The following is an 18,981-nucleotide window of genomic DNA, read 5'->3' as shown; positions in this document are numbered from 1 at the left end:
ATCAGGTTTGAAAACATACCATTTTGTTGAATACTCAAGCATATAATAAATATTATTACTAGATTAAAAAAAACTTGTTATTAAGTTTTTATAAGTCAATTACTTAGATTATATTTAATCCTGTAATTTCAAATTCCCTTATTAATAGCTACATTTTTAGATCATTTTTAGTTTTAGAGTGGGCAAGTTCAAATACCTAGTACTTTTTAGAGGCAAAGCTCAAGGATTGCTAGAGATATGGGTATATGCTCTTGCAAATATATGTATATATAAACTACATGTATAAATACACATATTGCTTCATTTTTCCACCACTCCTGAAGTGTTAAAAGAGGCACCCTTCATGTAGGGAAAGGAACTTTCTTTTCTATAACTATTAAGATACTTGGCATCTTCAGCTGCGTGTGGGAGGTTGATGTTATAATACTTAAGAAACTGAAACCACCAAATAAACACATTCACTCAACAACACTCTTCATTTCCTACAGCCATCATAACGGAAAAATCAATTATCCACGGGGTAATGAACACTGTGTTACATTACTGACACTCAGAGCAGCAATAATACCCACCAGAATATATTCACAGGCAATTACAGCCTTCCCAAATGAATGAAACAGCTATTCAAGTTACAGACATGAACATCTCTGTTTCCAGGAAGACAAAGCCAAAGATGCTGAATCCTGGACGAGGTACAGACCCCAGGAAGAGCAGCTTGGTGAATCTGGAACCCTTCTGAACCATGACCTGAACTCCATAAATGGGGTCACTTGGAAAAGGGCTTTTCCTTTTGAGGATTGACTTTTCTTCCACAATTCTGCTTGAAAAGAGGCTTTTTATTGATTTAAGTCTGGTAAAGGAAACTTTTAAAAAAAATCCTTCTACTTGCCTGTGTGAAAAATGCCTATTTTATGATTGGCTTTTGGCAAATATTGAAATGAATATTATATGTGTTGTGTTAGAAAGTGATGCTGTACTAATTCTCTTAAGTATTGTGTTAAATATAGTTTTAGGTTATAAAAATGTTAAAATAGAAACTGTGCTATGTAAGATACTTTTTTTAAAGAAAGGACTCGCAGTGAGACAGCAGCCACAGGACACCTGAATCTTTCAGAGAAAGAGAATTTATTGCTCCATTATCAGAAGAAATGAACTTCTTCCTGCCTTGCTCAGCCCTGAAGATGCCATCAGGATTCAGAGGAAGAAGCTGACACTGCCCAGACAGAATCCTGTGTTTGAATGGAATTTATGCATCATGGATGAGGTGTATGAATATGCAACAGGCTGTTGCTTTTAAGGGTTAATCCTCTGTTAATGTGGGTCCTTTTTCAGGCTTATTTTGCCCGAAAAGGTACCTGGACTGTCCATAACTCTTCGTTTTTATTGTCTCATATTGTCCTAATCCAAATTGTCCAAATTATTATTACTCTAACTATATTGCTATTTTTATAACCACTTTATTATTATTAAACTTTTATAACCACTTTATTATTATTTAAAATTTTAAGAACAAGTGATTGGCGTTTTTCAGACCTGTTTATTTAAGTCCCTTCTAAACAGTTGCACTTATAAAAAATTACCTGGCAATATAATAACATGACAACAGTTCCACCAACAGAGATATGGACTATTGTCTTTCAAAAGATATGAGAGAAAAAGGCTCTCTTTTGACTTTCAAGGATTTGAACCAAAATACACTTAATGTTAGAAGTTTTTTGTTGCAAATGAATGTCTGCTTTTCTATTATATGAGAGCACATTCCTTCATACTAAATGACATTTAATTTATTATTTTTTATGTTGTATTTTATCTATTATTGTTCTAGCATAAAATAATAAATGTAGAAAAAGGGGGAGATTTACCATTTTGGAAGATGATGGGATTCCAGGTGTAAGGCAGTAAGTAGTATTTTACATTGCTCAGGGCTGAACTGAACTTAAATGGCTTGGAGTTAATCACTAGTTCATTCCTCAATTCTTATGCCTTATGATTCAATGCAATACTTCTAATCAACTTACTAGAAAATTCCTAATAATGGCCAAAATGCTCAATGAATAGTTTCTTTACGAATATTTTCCAAACCACATCTTTGCTCAAGTCAAAGAAAAGGATCTTAACTGCTTTAACATGAAACAATTTTAACTTTCTCCAATGTTTCCCACTTGGCTGCCTATACACATATCAAGGCAAACTTTGTAAGATTAATAATATATATTTTATAAAGGATACATGCATTAATAATTTTCAAATAAATCTTCAATATATCTGTGGTTAGCAAAATTCCCTTGGGAGTACTTTCAAAATTACATTCTATTTTGTAAACCACTTAAAAATTATCTGTTAGCTCCTCTGCACATTTTCTGTGTTCATTTACGCAGAATATCCATAGAAAGAATTGCTAATATTAAACACAAAAAAAGGAAATGGGGTTACTAATGTGCAATTGCAAAGACACATAAATTCAGTCTTACTGTCATTGCTCACATGCACATATTTTTTAACAGAACATGTAACAAACACATCACCTAGGAAAGTCACAAGATGAAAAATAAATTACTATTTTTCTGCTAAATGCAACTTCAACTAAAATTAGAAATAGTGCACATTTTATCCATCATCCCCGCTGTCACCCGGCAAAAGAAAAAAAAACCCAGAAACTTTAAAAAAAATCACTTGATGTGAGTAGGTGAGGAAAGATCTATCTAAAATAATAACATCTGAAAAGTAATTAAGGGCAAGATCTTGTCTGTTCCTGATAGAGCAAAAGCTTGTCCAGAAATGTGCTGAGCATCACAGCAAGCTTGAGGCTGCTCCAGTCTGGGGTCCTGGCTTTAGACTGAAGCAAAATTAGGTAAACTGGATGGATGTATGCTGTAAATGCTAATCCACAGCTCCATGTGAGACCATTCACCATCCCTAACAATCTGGATATTGATGTTATTTAAAACATTTCTTGAGAAATTTAAATTTTGTATATACGTATACCTTTTCAACCACTATCAAGCAGTAATCCACAGTATTTTGAGACATATGTAACAGATTATGGGAGACTTTATTGAAACATCTGTGAGGTAAATAGTTAATTAAAAAAGGATATTTGGAGTGAGAATATAGAATAATTTTCATTTACAGGCAAACAGATCTGCAGTTAACAGCCACAGAACGCACAGCAATAAACAATTAACAGTTACCTCTTTAACCCATTAGCACATTGCTAATTTCAGAGTTGAACCCTGGGGTAATGGGCTACACTTACACTCTGCAACAAAGAGGAGTGAGGTCGAATAGTTAATGAAATTAAGATAAAGATCATGCCACTAAAACTTGAAGGAAATGGAAATTGTGTGTATGTGTGTGTTGGGGTGGGCTTTTACAGACTAAATAAGAGATACCAGGTACTTATTTCCATTTCCCTTGATTGTATTCAGCTGAAGAAAAAAAAAGCCCTCTAAAGCTAATTTACTATCAATATAATGTACAAATAATGAAGACTTCTGTAGAGTAAGTAATAAACCCGAAGAGCTTTAGGTTTCAATTTCATGGTCTCTGATGTTAAACATTTTTCCAGCATGTATTAAAATTTTATTAAAAATTAGGAACAGAAGAAAAAGGGCTGTAGGAAAAGTTCTGTGCAATAAGGCAACAGCAAAAACATAATCTAATGTAAATTTCAGAAATAAAAGATATGAGCAGGAGTTGCCATAACCTAGTGAACCACCATTAACATTAATACAGGATTATAGCTGCCATCTAGATGATCATAATGAGAATAAAACTCCATTAGCCCAAAGGCAGCTATGAAAACTAGAATAGGAGAGACTTACATAAATAAATAAGTCACGCTATGCATGCATTTGGAATTAAATCAACTTCTATCCATTTAAAAACAAAATTCTTTCTCCATTAGCCTTACAGACACTCCCAGTACCTGACACTTTTGAGGTAAGTATCATAGGAGACATGTAATCCTTTCTCTTGGAAATTAAATCCTAAAACAATCGATGGCATCATTTTTCAATGCCATTTTATTCTTCTAATGTATATACATTAGGAAAGGCTTCTATGATTGCATGTCATTACTGCACAGTATAGAACGTGTCTGACTCTACGTTCACTTATTGCCTTTTCGTTCTTTTTAATTACAGATTTCTAATCCCCTGGTCAAACACAATGATCTACAGGTCACTGAAACTGCAGGCTTTGGGGATATCATTAACTGAGGCAGAAGTAAAGTTGGAGGCAACAGAAGTTGGTAAGTTCTGAGGAACCAGCAGCTGACTCCAAATGGAGCACAAACCCACACACTGCCCTCAATGCTCCAGCTGGTCACTTACAGCTGGCCACAGACAGAAACACAGGAAAACTGAGTAGGAAAGGACCTCTAAGATCAAGTCAAACCACCACCAAACCATATCTAGATGTTTTTTATATTATATATCTAATATAAAACCACATATATAATATTTTGTGCCAGTTAGATTTTCCTTCTGATAAAGTTATGAGGTCACATGTTATTTTTACCCCCAACTGTGAGCATACAACTATTTTCAAATAATAACCCGAATTACAGAATTACTGAATCACAGAATTAACTAGGTTGGAAAAGACCTTTGGAATCATCAAGACCCATTGCATTCAGCCTGTATTTTCTCCATTGATACAAGGAATCTGATGTGGCATCACAGGTTGTCTTTCAACCTATGCTATGTACAATATGGGAATGGGTGCTATTGTTTGCTGTTTGAAATTCAAGTGCATTTTCACTCTTAGAATAGTGCAGCTCACAAAATACACAAAGCCTGCAGTGTATTTTGGGTGTTTATAAACAAGAAATTAATTTGGGGAATACATGGAACAATGTTTTTGCATTAGGAAAATATAAAAACACAGAAAGATAAAACTCTCATGGTTAAGGATTAATGATCTGCCTTCTGGTTATGCTTGATTTTAGTTGTGTCACTGAGCTTGTATGCACAGAGCCCTAAATCCATTTGTCACTGTGTACTTTTGGCACCAGTGTTGTGTTGTGACAGGTACATGACAGGCAAAATGGCTTGGAACTGAAATATTAGTGCCAATTAACATGGTAAATTCTGTGTTTTATATTCTTATTCTGCAAATATTCATTTATTGAAGACAGGTCAAAAAGCAGACCTCAGACTTATACTGCTTTTGATCACTTTAAGATGACTTTTCCTTGATTTAAGTGTAATAATTTCTCATTACTACACAATTTTCCAGATTAATGAACTATCTAGAACAACAACTTTATTTTGCACCAATCCAGGCACTTAATAATGCCCTGCTTTGCACACGTTTTTAAACCTAATTTATTCTTTTGCATATCATATTCTCTAGAAAAAACAAAATGCCCAAGTACTTTCTTTTCAAGAAATGTGGCAACTTTCTTTCCTAGTTATCCTTTCTACACCAGGTTCTTTTGCTTAATATCTGTAACAAACTCTCAGGCGTCACAATTACCAATGATGAATACAAATATACAACCTACTTATTTGGAACTTTTTTTTTAAATGAGGAAGCAACCCCATCCCAGGGATAAATGCCCCCACATGGTACAGCTATCATACACTCTATGATTTATCCTTCCATGGGTTTAAACTAAGTTTGCCATTTTAGAAAGTAATTTTTAGGCTGGAAGACAACAATTTTAAGATATTTACCAGAAAAATTATCATTTGTTGTCTGAAGGTGAAAGTGCTGCTTCTCAGACATGACAAGATGTGTAAGTGCTGCCCATCTTAAGTTCCCACTTTTATGTATGATAACACATTTAATTAATCACACACATTTATATTCTTCCCAAATACTAGCCTGCTGTACCAAAATATTTATGCAAATCTAATAACAAGGAAATAGAGAGCTATGCATCTTTATTTAAGAGTTAATTTGTGTTTGTCAAAGGGAAAAAAAAGCCAAGGAGAAGATATATAAGAAAGGGTGTCATAATAAAAAAACACCTATACAGCTCAACTGCAGAGGGTGACTATGATTCTTTAACAACTTTTTTCATAGTAGCAGATTTCATTATTTTTATAATCACAGATAATACACAGATCTTTAATAATGAGGTGTCAATGTGTGGAAGAAGAGGTCTGCAGACCATTATTCTTTCAGACATTTTCATGGCACATGCCAAGTGCAGAGAAATATGAGAACTGCCCATTAGGAGGCAGATTAACTTATTCAAGCACTTCTGGATACAGAGGACTAGAGGCTGGTTTCTCAAAGGCTACAGCACAGAAGTAGTGACACATTTTTCCAAGTACATTAAACACAAAATATATTATGATAATTGAAAAAAAAAAAAAAGAAGGAAGAGTTTGTCTCTATAGGACACAAAACAACACGACGCAGACTCACTGCTCTTTCCAAGGTAAAAAGGGACTTTTCATTTTCTGATTCCAACATTTATAATTTCCAAAAGTGGATTGGAGGGTGACAGTGGCACCTCTCCAATGACACTGGACAAACCAACAGTCCATTAAATTTCTCCTCCTCCATAATAGAATGCAAAACAATGAGTTATTTACATAAAGTGCACAAGAAAGTTCGTTACAAGAATGTAAACATCAGAAGGCTTAGAAAATCTTAAAAAAATCGGGGCGACAGGAGTTCTCTGTATTTCAGTCAAATATCAAAAATCTAATTCTAATCTTTATTCTGTATTCTCATGTCCCTATGTGTAACACCAAGGAGACCCCAAATTCTCCAAAGGCTCTGACCCTAGACCAATATTAAACAGATACAAATTCTCTAGCTGGCCCTTATCCTTCAGCACTTCTCTCATGACAGAGGCATGAACACTTCCAGCCTGAAGAAAAGGACAGTAACAGCAAGATAAACAATTCTACAGCCACATTAATGAGGAACAAAAGGCTCCTGAGATCCCAGAGTGCTGCTCAGCTTGCACCACCTACAAAAGAAAAGTCTGCCATCCTGCAGAACACAGACCCAGGGAGCTTAATCTAAATGGACACTATCATACCCACGTGCTGCTGCTAATAATTCATACAGTGCTTTTTTCCCCACAGGTAATAATTTTTGGGAATGATGGTTTCTTCCTGCAAACCAGTTATTAATAAACCAGCAATCATAATTTTAAGCGTAGTGATGTGATATCCAGTTTTATAATTATATTCTGCTTTCTGAAATTGTACTTTAATTACACATAGAAAGATTACTAATTTTGGCTTTAGCCTATGCACTAACAGTAAATACCAACAGCTGCCATATATAAATTGCAAATGGCTCTGAGTTAGCAATTCCTATTTTTATTCCAGTTTTGTACTGAAAGGAGGACATTGAAGTGTCCTTCAGTCATTCTTCTGTACAACTTCCTTTTCACTGAAATGACAGATTTCTTCTAGATCTATCTATTCAATCAGTTGAATTCAGGAGCAAAATGCAACACTGGAGATGAAAATTACCAGGACAGTTGTTAATCAGTGTGAATCCTGACTGTACTATAATGTTTGAATTTATTGAGTCAAACCAGTTTTCATCTTTTTCTTTCCTCATGCTTTCTCTGAAACTGCCCTTTTCATCTTGCAAGACTGGAATATTCCCTATTGTCAAGTTCATTGATCCATTTCGGCAATTTTGATTTGGGTGTCCCAGATTATTTTATGGTTTTGATATAATGTTTTTTTCCACTGAAAGAAGCCATGATAAGCAATCCCATATTACTGCTTAGTGCTGTATTACCACAAACTCACTTTCAGGGCTGACAGTAAAGGATCCTATGAATCAGCACCCTCATTTATTTTAAATGCAAATCCATCTTCAGTGTAGATTTGTCATGCAGACATTATCTATTTACCAAGTGACAGAACTTTGTTACTCATTAAAATGTATCTGCTTCCCAACTACAGAACCAACTTATTGACATCAGAAACAGTCCTAGAATGATCCTCAAAATTTGTCGTTATCTTCCAATGAATTTGAAACCCTCCTTGGTTTCAGTTTGATGGTCCTACAGGACAAACTTTCAAAGATGTTCAAATAACACCCCAGCCAAGAGTGAGATCATACCTTGGTGCCTGTCACCTGAGAGGGGACTTTGGAGCCCTTTGTGCTGGAGGAAGCAGTCAGCTTCCCAGCTGGCTTGGGAGGGATCAGGCTCACGGTGGGAGGCTGGTGGCGCAGAACAGAGGACAGGCAGAGCTGCACAGTCTCCTTCAGGGCCTTCAGCTGGGACTCCTGGGCAAAACAGGAAACCATCACGTCTCTAGGATGTGCTGTGATGAACACAATGGCTTACTTTCTCCACCTCTATTAAAACAAACAGGAGTAGCTGCTGCTTTTTCTTACTGATGGAAGGAATTAAGACTGCTCAAAGCAGGATTTTTATGTGATTAGGTTAAATTAGACACATTTGACTCAGGGACCCTTTAATTTCTAACTGGCAGCAGAAAATACTAGCATGCTTCTTTTCAATGTAACATGTCTTTAATTCTAACTTTTCAAGTCAGTGACTGCACAGCCAACATAAATCCCCATTTGTTATGGATAAATGGGCAGAGGTAGCAGACTGCCTAATTTTGCATGATGATATGGACTCAGTCAATCTAGTCTGATATGCCCTTAGTGCTTCCCGCAGATTGCGCCCATCTGAAATCACTCTCCTCTCATCCAGAAATTTTTCTGGATCATTTCTCATCCTCTCATTCCTTAATCCTGCCATCCAGTGGACATTCTGCCTTGGCCACAGCCATTCCAATTTTGCCAATCCAAAGGTAAAAGAAGAACAAGTAAATCTGTTTCCATCCTGTGCATAGCATAATTCAATATTGACTTTGCTGATAGGAGATCTATAAATGAATATCATGAAAGCACAGGTGAAGGAAACACTATTGGAACCAGGGATGTAATTTGACAAAGTTCTCTATAATCTTGCACAGATTATAGGTAAATAAACCTATGACAGACACTAAGTCCACTGTCAGCACAAACTATAGTTCAATAAATATCTAAATCTACTAAAAATCAGTGCAAAATATTTTTGGGCCACATTTTTTTTTCCTAATTTGACCATCCTCTTCTTAAATAACTTTGCAGATGTACTTCACTTCATGCATCATAATTAGTTCCACTGATTTCAGTAGCACCACTCTCAGGTACAATTAGTATGCATCTAAACAACTGCATGGCTTTCATTTGTTTTTGTCAAATTACATGAAAACATCCCCAGCTGACACAGGTAAACACTCTTACATTACATGACATTTCTTACTTTGTCAAGGGCTGCGTTTTCCAATTTGTCTTTTGCAACTGATAGCTTTTGCTCCAGATCTGTTAGCTGTTGTGCCTGTGGGAATCAAGAACAAGAAACTGATGCAATCTCCAATGCATTTTTTCATGTGAGAGAGCAAAGAACAGAAATTTTACAAGTAATATATGTGGGTTGGGTCAGATTTGTTTCTCCTGAGGGGAAAAAAAAAAATATGGTCAAATGTGCTCCATTGATGTGAATGCAAGTTTATAATAATTCAATGTCAATAGCAAAATTAATTCCATACTATAAAAAAATTAATATTATGCCATAATATCCTTCTGGAAAGGTATTAAAATGTCTTTTAATAATTTTGTTCATTTTTCTGACTTCTGAGTGCAATTTGAACATTATTTTGTAGTTTTAAACATTGAGATGCCAACATTAAGCTACTTGGACATCAACAGACAAATCAGAAAACACCCAAGCATTCTTGCTTGCAGACACCTTATGAAATTATACTATCTACTAGTATATAGGGAGGTAACTCCATATTTTTTTTCTCCATGTCTTTTCCTGGAAATGTAAAAGGAAAATTCACAAGAATAGCTAACTGTGCAGCTACATAGCAGGAAAGCATTTTGGGAGACTTGTGTTTGAAGTCAGGATCAGGCTCCATATAATGTATATGTCATACATGGAGTGCAGGGGTTCAGAAGATGCTTTTAAATGTTCAGTAAATAAAGACAAATATTTTCTCTCTCTTTCCTTAGGAGGTGTGTAAACCCAGCCTGTTCACTTGAAGGAAATACATTCTCTGCAAGAATTTTCTGTTTCAGGGAAGCAGATGCCTGCAGCTCTCAGCCTTGTCATTAATAACACATTACTATGCAACCAAAAGGACTAAGGATTCTTTTCCTGTTGTACCTGCAGAAAAACCCAGCCTAATCATTGTTTTCCCTGTTTGAAAAGGCAGCTATAGAGAAGGACAATGGAGTAGCCATTTATCTTTTCTCTCTGAAATTCTGATTAGGTGAGTATACATTTTGTACATGCAGAATAATTGGATAAAATTCCCATTTCAGTTTGCAAAATTACTAAGATATGATAAATTGCTAGAATTCAGTAATTTCTTGGATTTTTTCCTAAATACGGGATACAATATCACTCACAATAAACATGGCCACAGACAATGTCTGAAAGACTGAACATTGACTCTGTGTGATGTACAGACACTTCTCATAGAGCTAGACCAAGAAATTTCTTGCATCATTAACATTTTTATATTGTTACTTATTAAATTATTTTTCACTACAGCTATACAAATTAATACATTCTCAATCAAAGAGAATCAAGATTTGAAACACTATGATTTCAATTGCCACTAAAAAGGGAATGACACAAAACAACAAATGACAAACGTGAGGCTAGGCTGGCACCTGTGACAGTGAGCACTGCTGAGGAGTTAGAGTCAGATGGAAGATGGTGAGGCTCACACAACAAGGCAACTCCTTCCTTCAGCACCATCAGTGTTACAGCTTCAATCACTGGAAAACCAGAGCTGCAGTTATGAATTAGGGGGTGTCTGGCTCCCTTCAATAAATGCATTAATTACACAGGCATCTGAAAGCCTGGGTAGGTGACAGAAATCAGGCAGTGCTGGCTAGAAGTGACTCTGTCTTCTTCCTTTCAGGGAATGTCTGGTGCTATAAACACATGGAACTCAATGAAACTGCTTCCACATCAAAAATCAAGTTGGAGGAACAGTACTTAAGTTCTTTAATAGATATTTTCTGTGACAAAGAATAGCTCTAGTTCACATACAGGAAAAGATTTGTGGTTTATGGTGAAAAGTTACTCATCCAAAGAACAGGTTTCAAATATATTAATGAATGTTTTCTGAATGCTTCATTTACCAAGACTTAATCTCATTTTTCATATAACTGTCCTATGGTTGATGGACTAAAATTTTCTGTAACATTCATGTATATTTATTTCATTTCACAGAATACTGAGCAAAAGGCTCAGTGATATCAACTCAACTGATACCAGGTAAGAATAACATTCTGGCATTAAAAACACGTTTTGATGAACTATTCACTTGAAAGTAGTGACAGTTATTTACATCTCAGTACCAAATCTGCAGAATAATCTGATTTTTTTTTTTCCTGAAAGCTTTTTTCTCTCAAGGCTAAATTCATATTTCAACAGTTCCACTGCTGCTGCAATCTAGGATTTTGTTAGGGAGCCTAAATGAACTACCATGGAACTAAGATTAAATACATTGTTAGGCCAGGTGCTGTTAGTTGCTACTCACATTTGAACTTTTTCTTGTTTTTCTAGAACTGCCTATCAAGATATTTTGTCTTAGAATTTGAACAAAAGGGAAAAGAGATGAAGTGGTAGATCAAGTATGTCTGAATCTGTAGCACAAGCCTTAGAAAAAAACAAAGAAAGATACACTCAAACCATACCAATGAAGCATGGTCACCTTTCACACTTACAAGAGGAATTTCAGTAACACAAGGTACTTGTACAAACTGACATTGGAAATCATAGTTGGATTTATTTTTATTCATATCTTACTACCATCATATATACACATTTGGATTTCATGGACAAAAACTCAAACTATTTTTAATTCTTTCCTATTTTAGTAAAACATGAGACTTCTTCCAGGAAAATATAGCCTAAAAATGGGAAGACAGTTAATGAAGGAGAAGTAAGAAATAAAAGAAGTCTGAAGAAGAAGAGAAGTAAGAAATAAAAGAAATAAGAAGAAGTCTGAAATAAATTCAGACCTCAATCTAGAAGAGCACTTAAACTTAGAAGTACTTCACTGAATCAGGGGTTTAAGGATGATAATTTAAATTATCGCAACTCAGTAGTGTCATTCAGAACTATTAAGTATCTACTTACAGAGGCAGAGATAAAATTAAGAACATTCAGTGGCAATTTATTAATAACTTCTTGGTTTTCTCATTATAATACAAAGCAAATTTCAACTTGGGTCAGTTCTTTAAGGATAATGTGCTGCATGCTTTAAGGGACTAAAATGTGAAAAAGAGATAGAAACTCAAATTATATTCTCTGTAGAGATACTGACAAGCTCTATAACCTTGGGTGCATGATTTAATTTTTGTGATGCTCATTACTTATCTGTTCCATGGCTTTAGATCACATAAAGAGAGTTTAAAAATATACACATACACAAATATATGCTCCCTAATTCATCAGGTGGATTTTAAAACACTTTGAAAACATAAGAAGTGTCAGTAAGATTTGATAAAGAAGATATCATCTACCAATTCATTGTAATGTTAAGGAGAAAACTGCCTTTTTCCCATTCCTTTTCCTCTCCCACTTAATCCCCAGAGGTCTAGCTCAGACCAGAGCCATTGACAGTAATAGGTACCAGAATTTAAGAAATAGCTTCTTGATAAGAAGTCTATTATGTAAAATAAAAATCAAGCAATCCCTCCCTATTAATTTCACACATATCTTCAGAATTGATACCTTCAGAGAAAGCATTCTTTAGATGGACATGAACTGCAGCTTTCCCTCATGCCCTTTAGAAATGGAATAGCCTGCAGATTCATCCTTGTGGTGAACTGCTCCAAGGACCTTGCAATGCTCAGATCTCTATGGAGAGCAGACTTCCCTGAAACCCTCAGTAAGCCACACAGAAAATAAAGTTTAGTGGGACGGGAAGGGAGTGGAAGGGGAAAAGGTAAAAGTCCAGCAATGTGAAAGAAGCTAGCAGCCAGGATTTTATCCCAAACATTCGTGCTGTGCCGACAGGAGGACTATCCATCCCATTTATGAGAGAGAGTAACAGCGTCATAAAACAGCCACAACAGCAGTGCTAACATTAAATCTGTTATGTTCCCAGTATCAAAGCAATTAGAAATGAAACATCAGCTGTTCTTGCCCCAACCTAGCAGCCTCTCTCTGATCTGGCAGGGTCCTGGGTTACAATATGGGCTGTAACAAGTAGGTAATAGCGCTGAGCAATCCTGTGCTTCAGCCAAAGAAAACAAACTTTCACAGCAAGGCAAGATTAGAATTTTCGATCTTTACCTCTGCTCAAGCTCTCCATTATACTGAATTTGAAGAAAGATCTGTAACTTTTGTTAATGCCAGGTGGTGTTAAAATTTAAACACCTAGATCTATAACATACCTAATCTTTGTCTCTAAATCTGTTTCCCTGGTTTTGGTCTTTTGGAGACCAGAAATAAATGTCCCTGAAGAACTTTGGACTAAACCTATGCATAAAAAAAAAAAAAGAAAAAGAAAAAAAGCAAAAAAACCCACAGAAATCACACTGTCTTTTAAATGGCCTACATTACTCTGTATTCACCTATTTACAGCACTGTGTATATACAATAGACACACAGCAGAGGGAGTTAAACACTTCCAGGAGACAATATGGAATTCATATTAACAAGAATGACTTTGTAAGTAATTCTAGGTGAAGATGACTGCTTCATCTCCATCTTTATGCTGGGAATATATAAAAGGACCATTAAGAGCCTTCAGCCAGGTGACCTGCATCTCTCTCCTCTTCCTTTTAACAGGGATTAACTTCTCCCTGTGTTAACAAGGACTCGATGCCCTTCAGCAGTGTCTTTATGTCTTGTCTTCCCCTCCTTCATTCTAAAATGTTTTATTCATTTTTAAAATGTGCAAGCTAGAACAGACTATTCTTTTAGATTGTTTAAGCAACAGATTTTTCTTAAATCTTCAGACCTAAGGAACATTACATTGCTCAAGCTTATCATAAACACAGAGATTTGCTTTAAATGTTAACAATATTTGACTTTGCCATGGAGGAGTGCTAATTAAAGGAAAAACAAGAAGCATCTGTAGAATATTTTTACATCATTCAGTTAAAAGATTAAAGACATGTTACAGAATGTATGGAATAGGGAAATAGGTTTTATTCACCACCAGTAACCTAGAATTTTGCTTTTTGTGAGCACAAACCCATAGATATATTTCTGAAAATGCATTATGGTGTTAAGTCTGTCTTGATATTTTGAGCTCTTTTCAGAACAAACTTAGAACTGTAATAATAAAGGCAGCTATCATATTCCTACCTCACTCCAATGCTATATTAACCCTAATACTTTAGCTAGCTATAGTGAAATACAACTTACCTTAAAAATCAAATCCTTTTTCCCATAACGAAGCTCTTTCAGCTGGGCTTGAATCTTTTTTGACTGAAAGTGAGGATAATCAAATCAGGTTTTGTTTTTTTTTTTTAATTTTAAATATTAAACAAACATTGTAAACTGTGAGAACAGCAGAACCTAGATCAGATTTAAATAGCACTGTCCTCTGACCTGGACAATACAATTAATTGAGCTATGGAATATATTCCACATCACCTAAAAACCAATGAGAAAATGTTCACCAATTTGAATTATTCTGAGAGCTGTGTTTGATAAAATACACAGTTTCTGTGATATACAAGGTATCCAAACAGGCTGCAGAGGAATCTGAGAGTTACAATTAAGGTGTAACTCATTTGCTAAATATGAAGCCTGTGATGAAATTAAGAGTCATAAAAATACAAAATACATTCAGTGCAGGTCAAAAGCATGTGCATGACCTGCAACTCTCTGTGATAAAATCTGGTTATTTTGTGGATTTTCTGTGCTTCAAGGGAGAGGGAGGATCTCTTAGTAAAGAGTCATATAGATAAAATTACCATTAAACACAGGTTTAATGGTAAAATTACTCTTAGTAGAGTCAGACAGATAAAATTACCATTAAACACAGGTGTCTAAAATACAGTCTGGTAGTATTGCCCTGGCATGTGTCCTGGAAACCCCAACATTTGCCCCCCTCTGCCTTCCTCTTTCCAAGGCTTCTTGGAGAAGGAAATCCAGCCATGCCAGAGCTGTGCAGGATCACAAGCACGCTCCCACTGATGCAAGCAGACAAGGAACCCCTCACTGTCCGTCTGCATGCAGCCTGAGCACAGCAGGAGCCTCCTGGGAGGCAATCCTTCCCACAAAGGGTATTGGATACAACACCTGAAAGGACGCTGAGTTCACACAGCGGTTATGCTTGGAGAGCCTAGTACTTAAATTAAAAACAGAAAACACACTGTGTGTTCTTCTGGCTGGCACAACTTAACTGGCAAAATGAGCACAAAAAAAGGGTGCTCCAGTAGCACCCTTCTGCTTGTTCCAATAGTAACGTGGAATAGCTGCAAATTTGCCAGGATGATTCATAAAGTAGGAGATTCTCACACTTTGAAATACACTCACAATCTGCTGTCTTGACTATTGCTTAATTTTTTTTTAATTTTTCAAAGAACTCTGACTGCCAGGGCTTCTCACACTGTAATAAAATTAAATTATCCTTAGGCTTCATTCCTAGATGCAAATATTAAAAGAGATACAATCAGAGAAAACATCTTCAAGTTAATTACCAAAGGTTCAAATATTCTGCAGCTAGGTGTGGTGGTTTGACCCTGTCTGGATGCCAGGTGCCCACCAAAGCCACTCCATCACTTCCCTCCTCAACTGGCCAGGGAACAGAAAATATTTACTCATATTAATTTAGTCTGGGTTTTTTGCACACGTAATTTCTTTTAAGGTCATTGCACCTTGCCAGAAGGAAACCAAAGCATAAAAAATTCATCTGTACTAAAATTTTCCTAATGATTATTAAATGCATTTTCTTCATTAGAGCCTCTACCTTTTAGCAAAAGGTTCATGAGGATAGAGAGAGGTTGCTCACCAGTTACCATCACAGGCAAAAGAGAGTTGACTTGGGGAAACTACCTGAATTTATTACCAATCAAAATCAGAGCAGGATAATAAGAAGTAATAGAACTCCTAAAAACAGCTTCCTCGCTCTACTTCCCAGCTTCTACCTCCTCCTCCTTCAGCAGCACAGGAGGCAATGAAGGTTATTCCCCCAGTTAATCACATTTCTGTTGCTGCTTCCTCCTCGGGGACGGGATTTCCCCTGCTCCATCATGGGGAAATGTATTTGCACAGGAAACAGTCCTCTAAAACTTGTTCAATGTGAGTCCCTCCCATGGGCTGCATTTCTGTACAAACTGCTCCAGCACCATCCTTTCCATGGGGTGCAGCCCTTCAGGAACAGGTTGCTCCAGGATGGGGTGCCAAGTCCCACCAGGAGATCTGCTCTGGGCTCCTCTCCCCATGGACCCACAGCTCCCTGCTCCAGAACTGGTGTCCCACAAGGTCACAACCCCCTTCAGGGGCATCCACTTGCTGCGACACGGGGTCCTCCACAGGCTGCAGGTGCATCTCAGCTCCTGTCCTTCCTTCTGCACTGACCTTGCTGTCTGCAGAGACGATTCTTCCACATCTTCTCACTCCCCTCTTCTCTGTCAACAATCATTACTGCGCAGCAACCCCTTTCTTTTTTAAATATATTATCACAAAGGGGCTGCTACCATCTCTGATTGTCTCAGCCCAGGCCAGTGGCAGGTGCACAGTGGAGCTGGCTGACATTGGCAGTTCTGGAAGCTTCCCAGAATAAGCCACCCCAGTAGCTCTCCCCACTAACAAAACCTTCCCTTGCAAACCCAATACACTAAGAAAAAGAAGGGTATTTGTACACACTGCTGGTTTTTAAGCAGTAAAGAAGGGAAGAAAACAACATCTGTATTCCTACTCTGTGACACGTTTGAGACCAACAATGGGAATAAAGGAAGACAACAGATTTTGAAAGACTTAAAAAAAATACTCCTAACCCTACTATTTCCTACCTTTGAGAATTTATCAGAAACTTGACCTCCTAAGTACTGTTCTCTAACTTAAAAGGCAGAGACTCTAATGAAGGAAATGCATTCAATAATCATTAGGAAAATTTTAGTACAGAGGAAACTTTTTACGCTTTGGTTTCATTCTGGCAAGGTGCAATGACCTCAGAAGAAATTATATTTGCAAAAAACCCAGACTAAAGTAATGTGAGTAAATCAGATTCACATGTAATGGCTTTTTTTTTTTTAATGTAAAGAAAAATAAAGGGAATGCTCACATGAGTGCAGGTATTGAGGAATTTGTCAAAAATAGGGCTTTTGTATCACTGAATATCTACCTCACTCTTCAGTAGAGGGGAGATTTCTCTCCTTCAGTTTCACAGTGACCCTTTCTCCCTTAAAATAATGAAACATTCTGGGAATCAATAATAATAGATCTTTGCTGTCTCAATGTTAATTTCAAAACAGGCCTTTGGCAATTCCTGGCTTAGTGCAGACATGGAGTTCATGTAAATGAAATCAGTTTTATGTATGTTACAGATGTATATATCTCTAGTTATATCATAGGCACACCCAGATGATTTCATTTGTCTAAAACTTGAGTTTGCAACTTGCTTTCTAAAACATTTGAGTTGCTTCTTGTGAAGTCACAAAAATTAGTTGGAACAACAGCACTTCAGCACTCACCATGTAAACATGGCATATATTCTGTATTCTGGTCTATATACACATACATACATATATATAGATATTCTGTATTCTGGTGTGGGTATATATATACATACATACACACACACACACATATATATATATATATAATATATATATATATATATATATATATATATATATATTCATATTCTTGTGTACATGTATAATACACCAGAACCGCAGTACAAAACACTTTGATGCAAACTTTTTGGGTACATTAGATTTAGAATAGACAGGGATCTTCCTTACCTCTTCTGCATGCATCCCACAAAGCTTGTTTCCTGACAAGAGCTTGTTTTTGAGGCTTTTGTTCTGAGAGTGGGACAAAAAACCCAAAATAGTTTATTAGTAAGTGTTACTAAAATATTAAGGGACTCTTTAACTATTTGACCATACTGACTTTATTTTTTAATTGGATAACATCTTCAAGTCACCAACAAAGATATAAAGAAAACAAGAGAGATTAATCAAGGCACAGTATTCTCTTACAGAATTCTTAAAGGCATTTGCATTAGAATTTGCTTCAACAGGAACAGGACTGCCCATAGAGACCTTCCCAGAACACTGGCAACCAAAAGCAATTTAGGTTTAATAAGCTGAGGTACAAAAGGGCAGGAAAAAGCCTCTAATCCTTGCTTGGTGTCAACTCCACAGCTCAGTATCATTTTCTGCAAATCATTTTAACAAGTGAGTAATAGGGCCAAGGTCTCATCACTTGACCTTGGCGATCAAAATCAAGGGGTGTTTCTGCTAAATTTTATAATTTAAAACTGCAAGTAATAAAACCAATAGAAAGTTAGTTACCTGACAGCATTCTGCCAACTCAATATGGTTTTTCATGCAGGAGTTTTAAATGTATTTCTTCTCATTTTCAGGGAAAATAAACCCTGAAAAATTAATTCTTCATAGTAATTATTTTTCCACTACTCACTCATATTATCCCATAACTGACAGTCAGGGGTGAAGATTTCTGTGCAGTGTGAACATCTTTTAAACTGCTCAAACCCATAAGTATTAAATAAACAGATCCACAAGTGCTGAACATAACACACTTAACATTAAAAAAATATTAAAAGAACACAAAACCCAACTATTCCCGTGTTAATGGACTGTAAATATACAAACAGAAACAAAACCCACCACATTTCAGGAATGTGTGTTTATTACTGAACAGCAATAGCTTTCCTGTACAGTGTGCACAAGAACAAGCTGTCTTTAGAGGAAAAAACATAATTCCATCCAGTTCAAATTTAGGTCCACATCCCACTGAAACATTGGATGCTTTAA

At 36.2% G+C, this 18,981-nt stretch overlaps 1 protein-coding gene across 1 annotated transcript in view; it reads right to left on the bottom strand.

Moving 5' to 3' along the window:
• The window catches only part of LUZP2 (leucine zipper protein 2), an 89,564-nt gene that overhangs the window by 8,898 nt on the left and 61,685 nt on the right, over positions 1-18,981 (bottom strand). Inside the window, exons 7-10 of the mRNA XM_058807354.1 lie at positions 17,944-18,006; positions 14,393-14,455; positions 9,254-9,328; positions 8,053-8,220 (exon numbers count right to left, since the gene is read on the bottom strand). Of these exons, the coding sequence (XP_058663337.1) occupies positions 8,053-8,220; positions 9,254-9,328; positions 14,393-14,455; positions 17,944-18,006 (369 nt within the window). The remainder of the gene's footprint in view (positions 1-8,052; positions 8,221-9,253; positions 9,329-14,392; positions 14,456-17,943; positions 18,007-18,981) is intronic.

This window comes from Ammospiza caudacuta, chromosome 6, assembly GCF_027887145.1.
Source record: "Ammospiza caudacuta isolate bAmmCau1 chromosome 6, bAmmCau1.pri, whole genome shotgun sequence".
NCBI lineage: Eukaryota > Metazoa > Chordata > Aves > Passeriformes > Passerellidae > Ammospiza > Ammospiza caudacuta.
The sequence above is the reverse complement of the archived record's forward strand: the minus strand, read 5'-3'. Positions and strand labels throughout refer to the sequence as shown.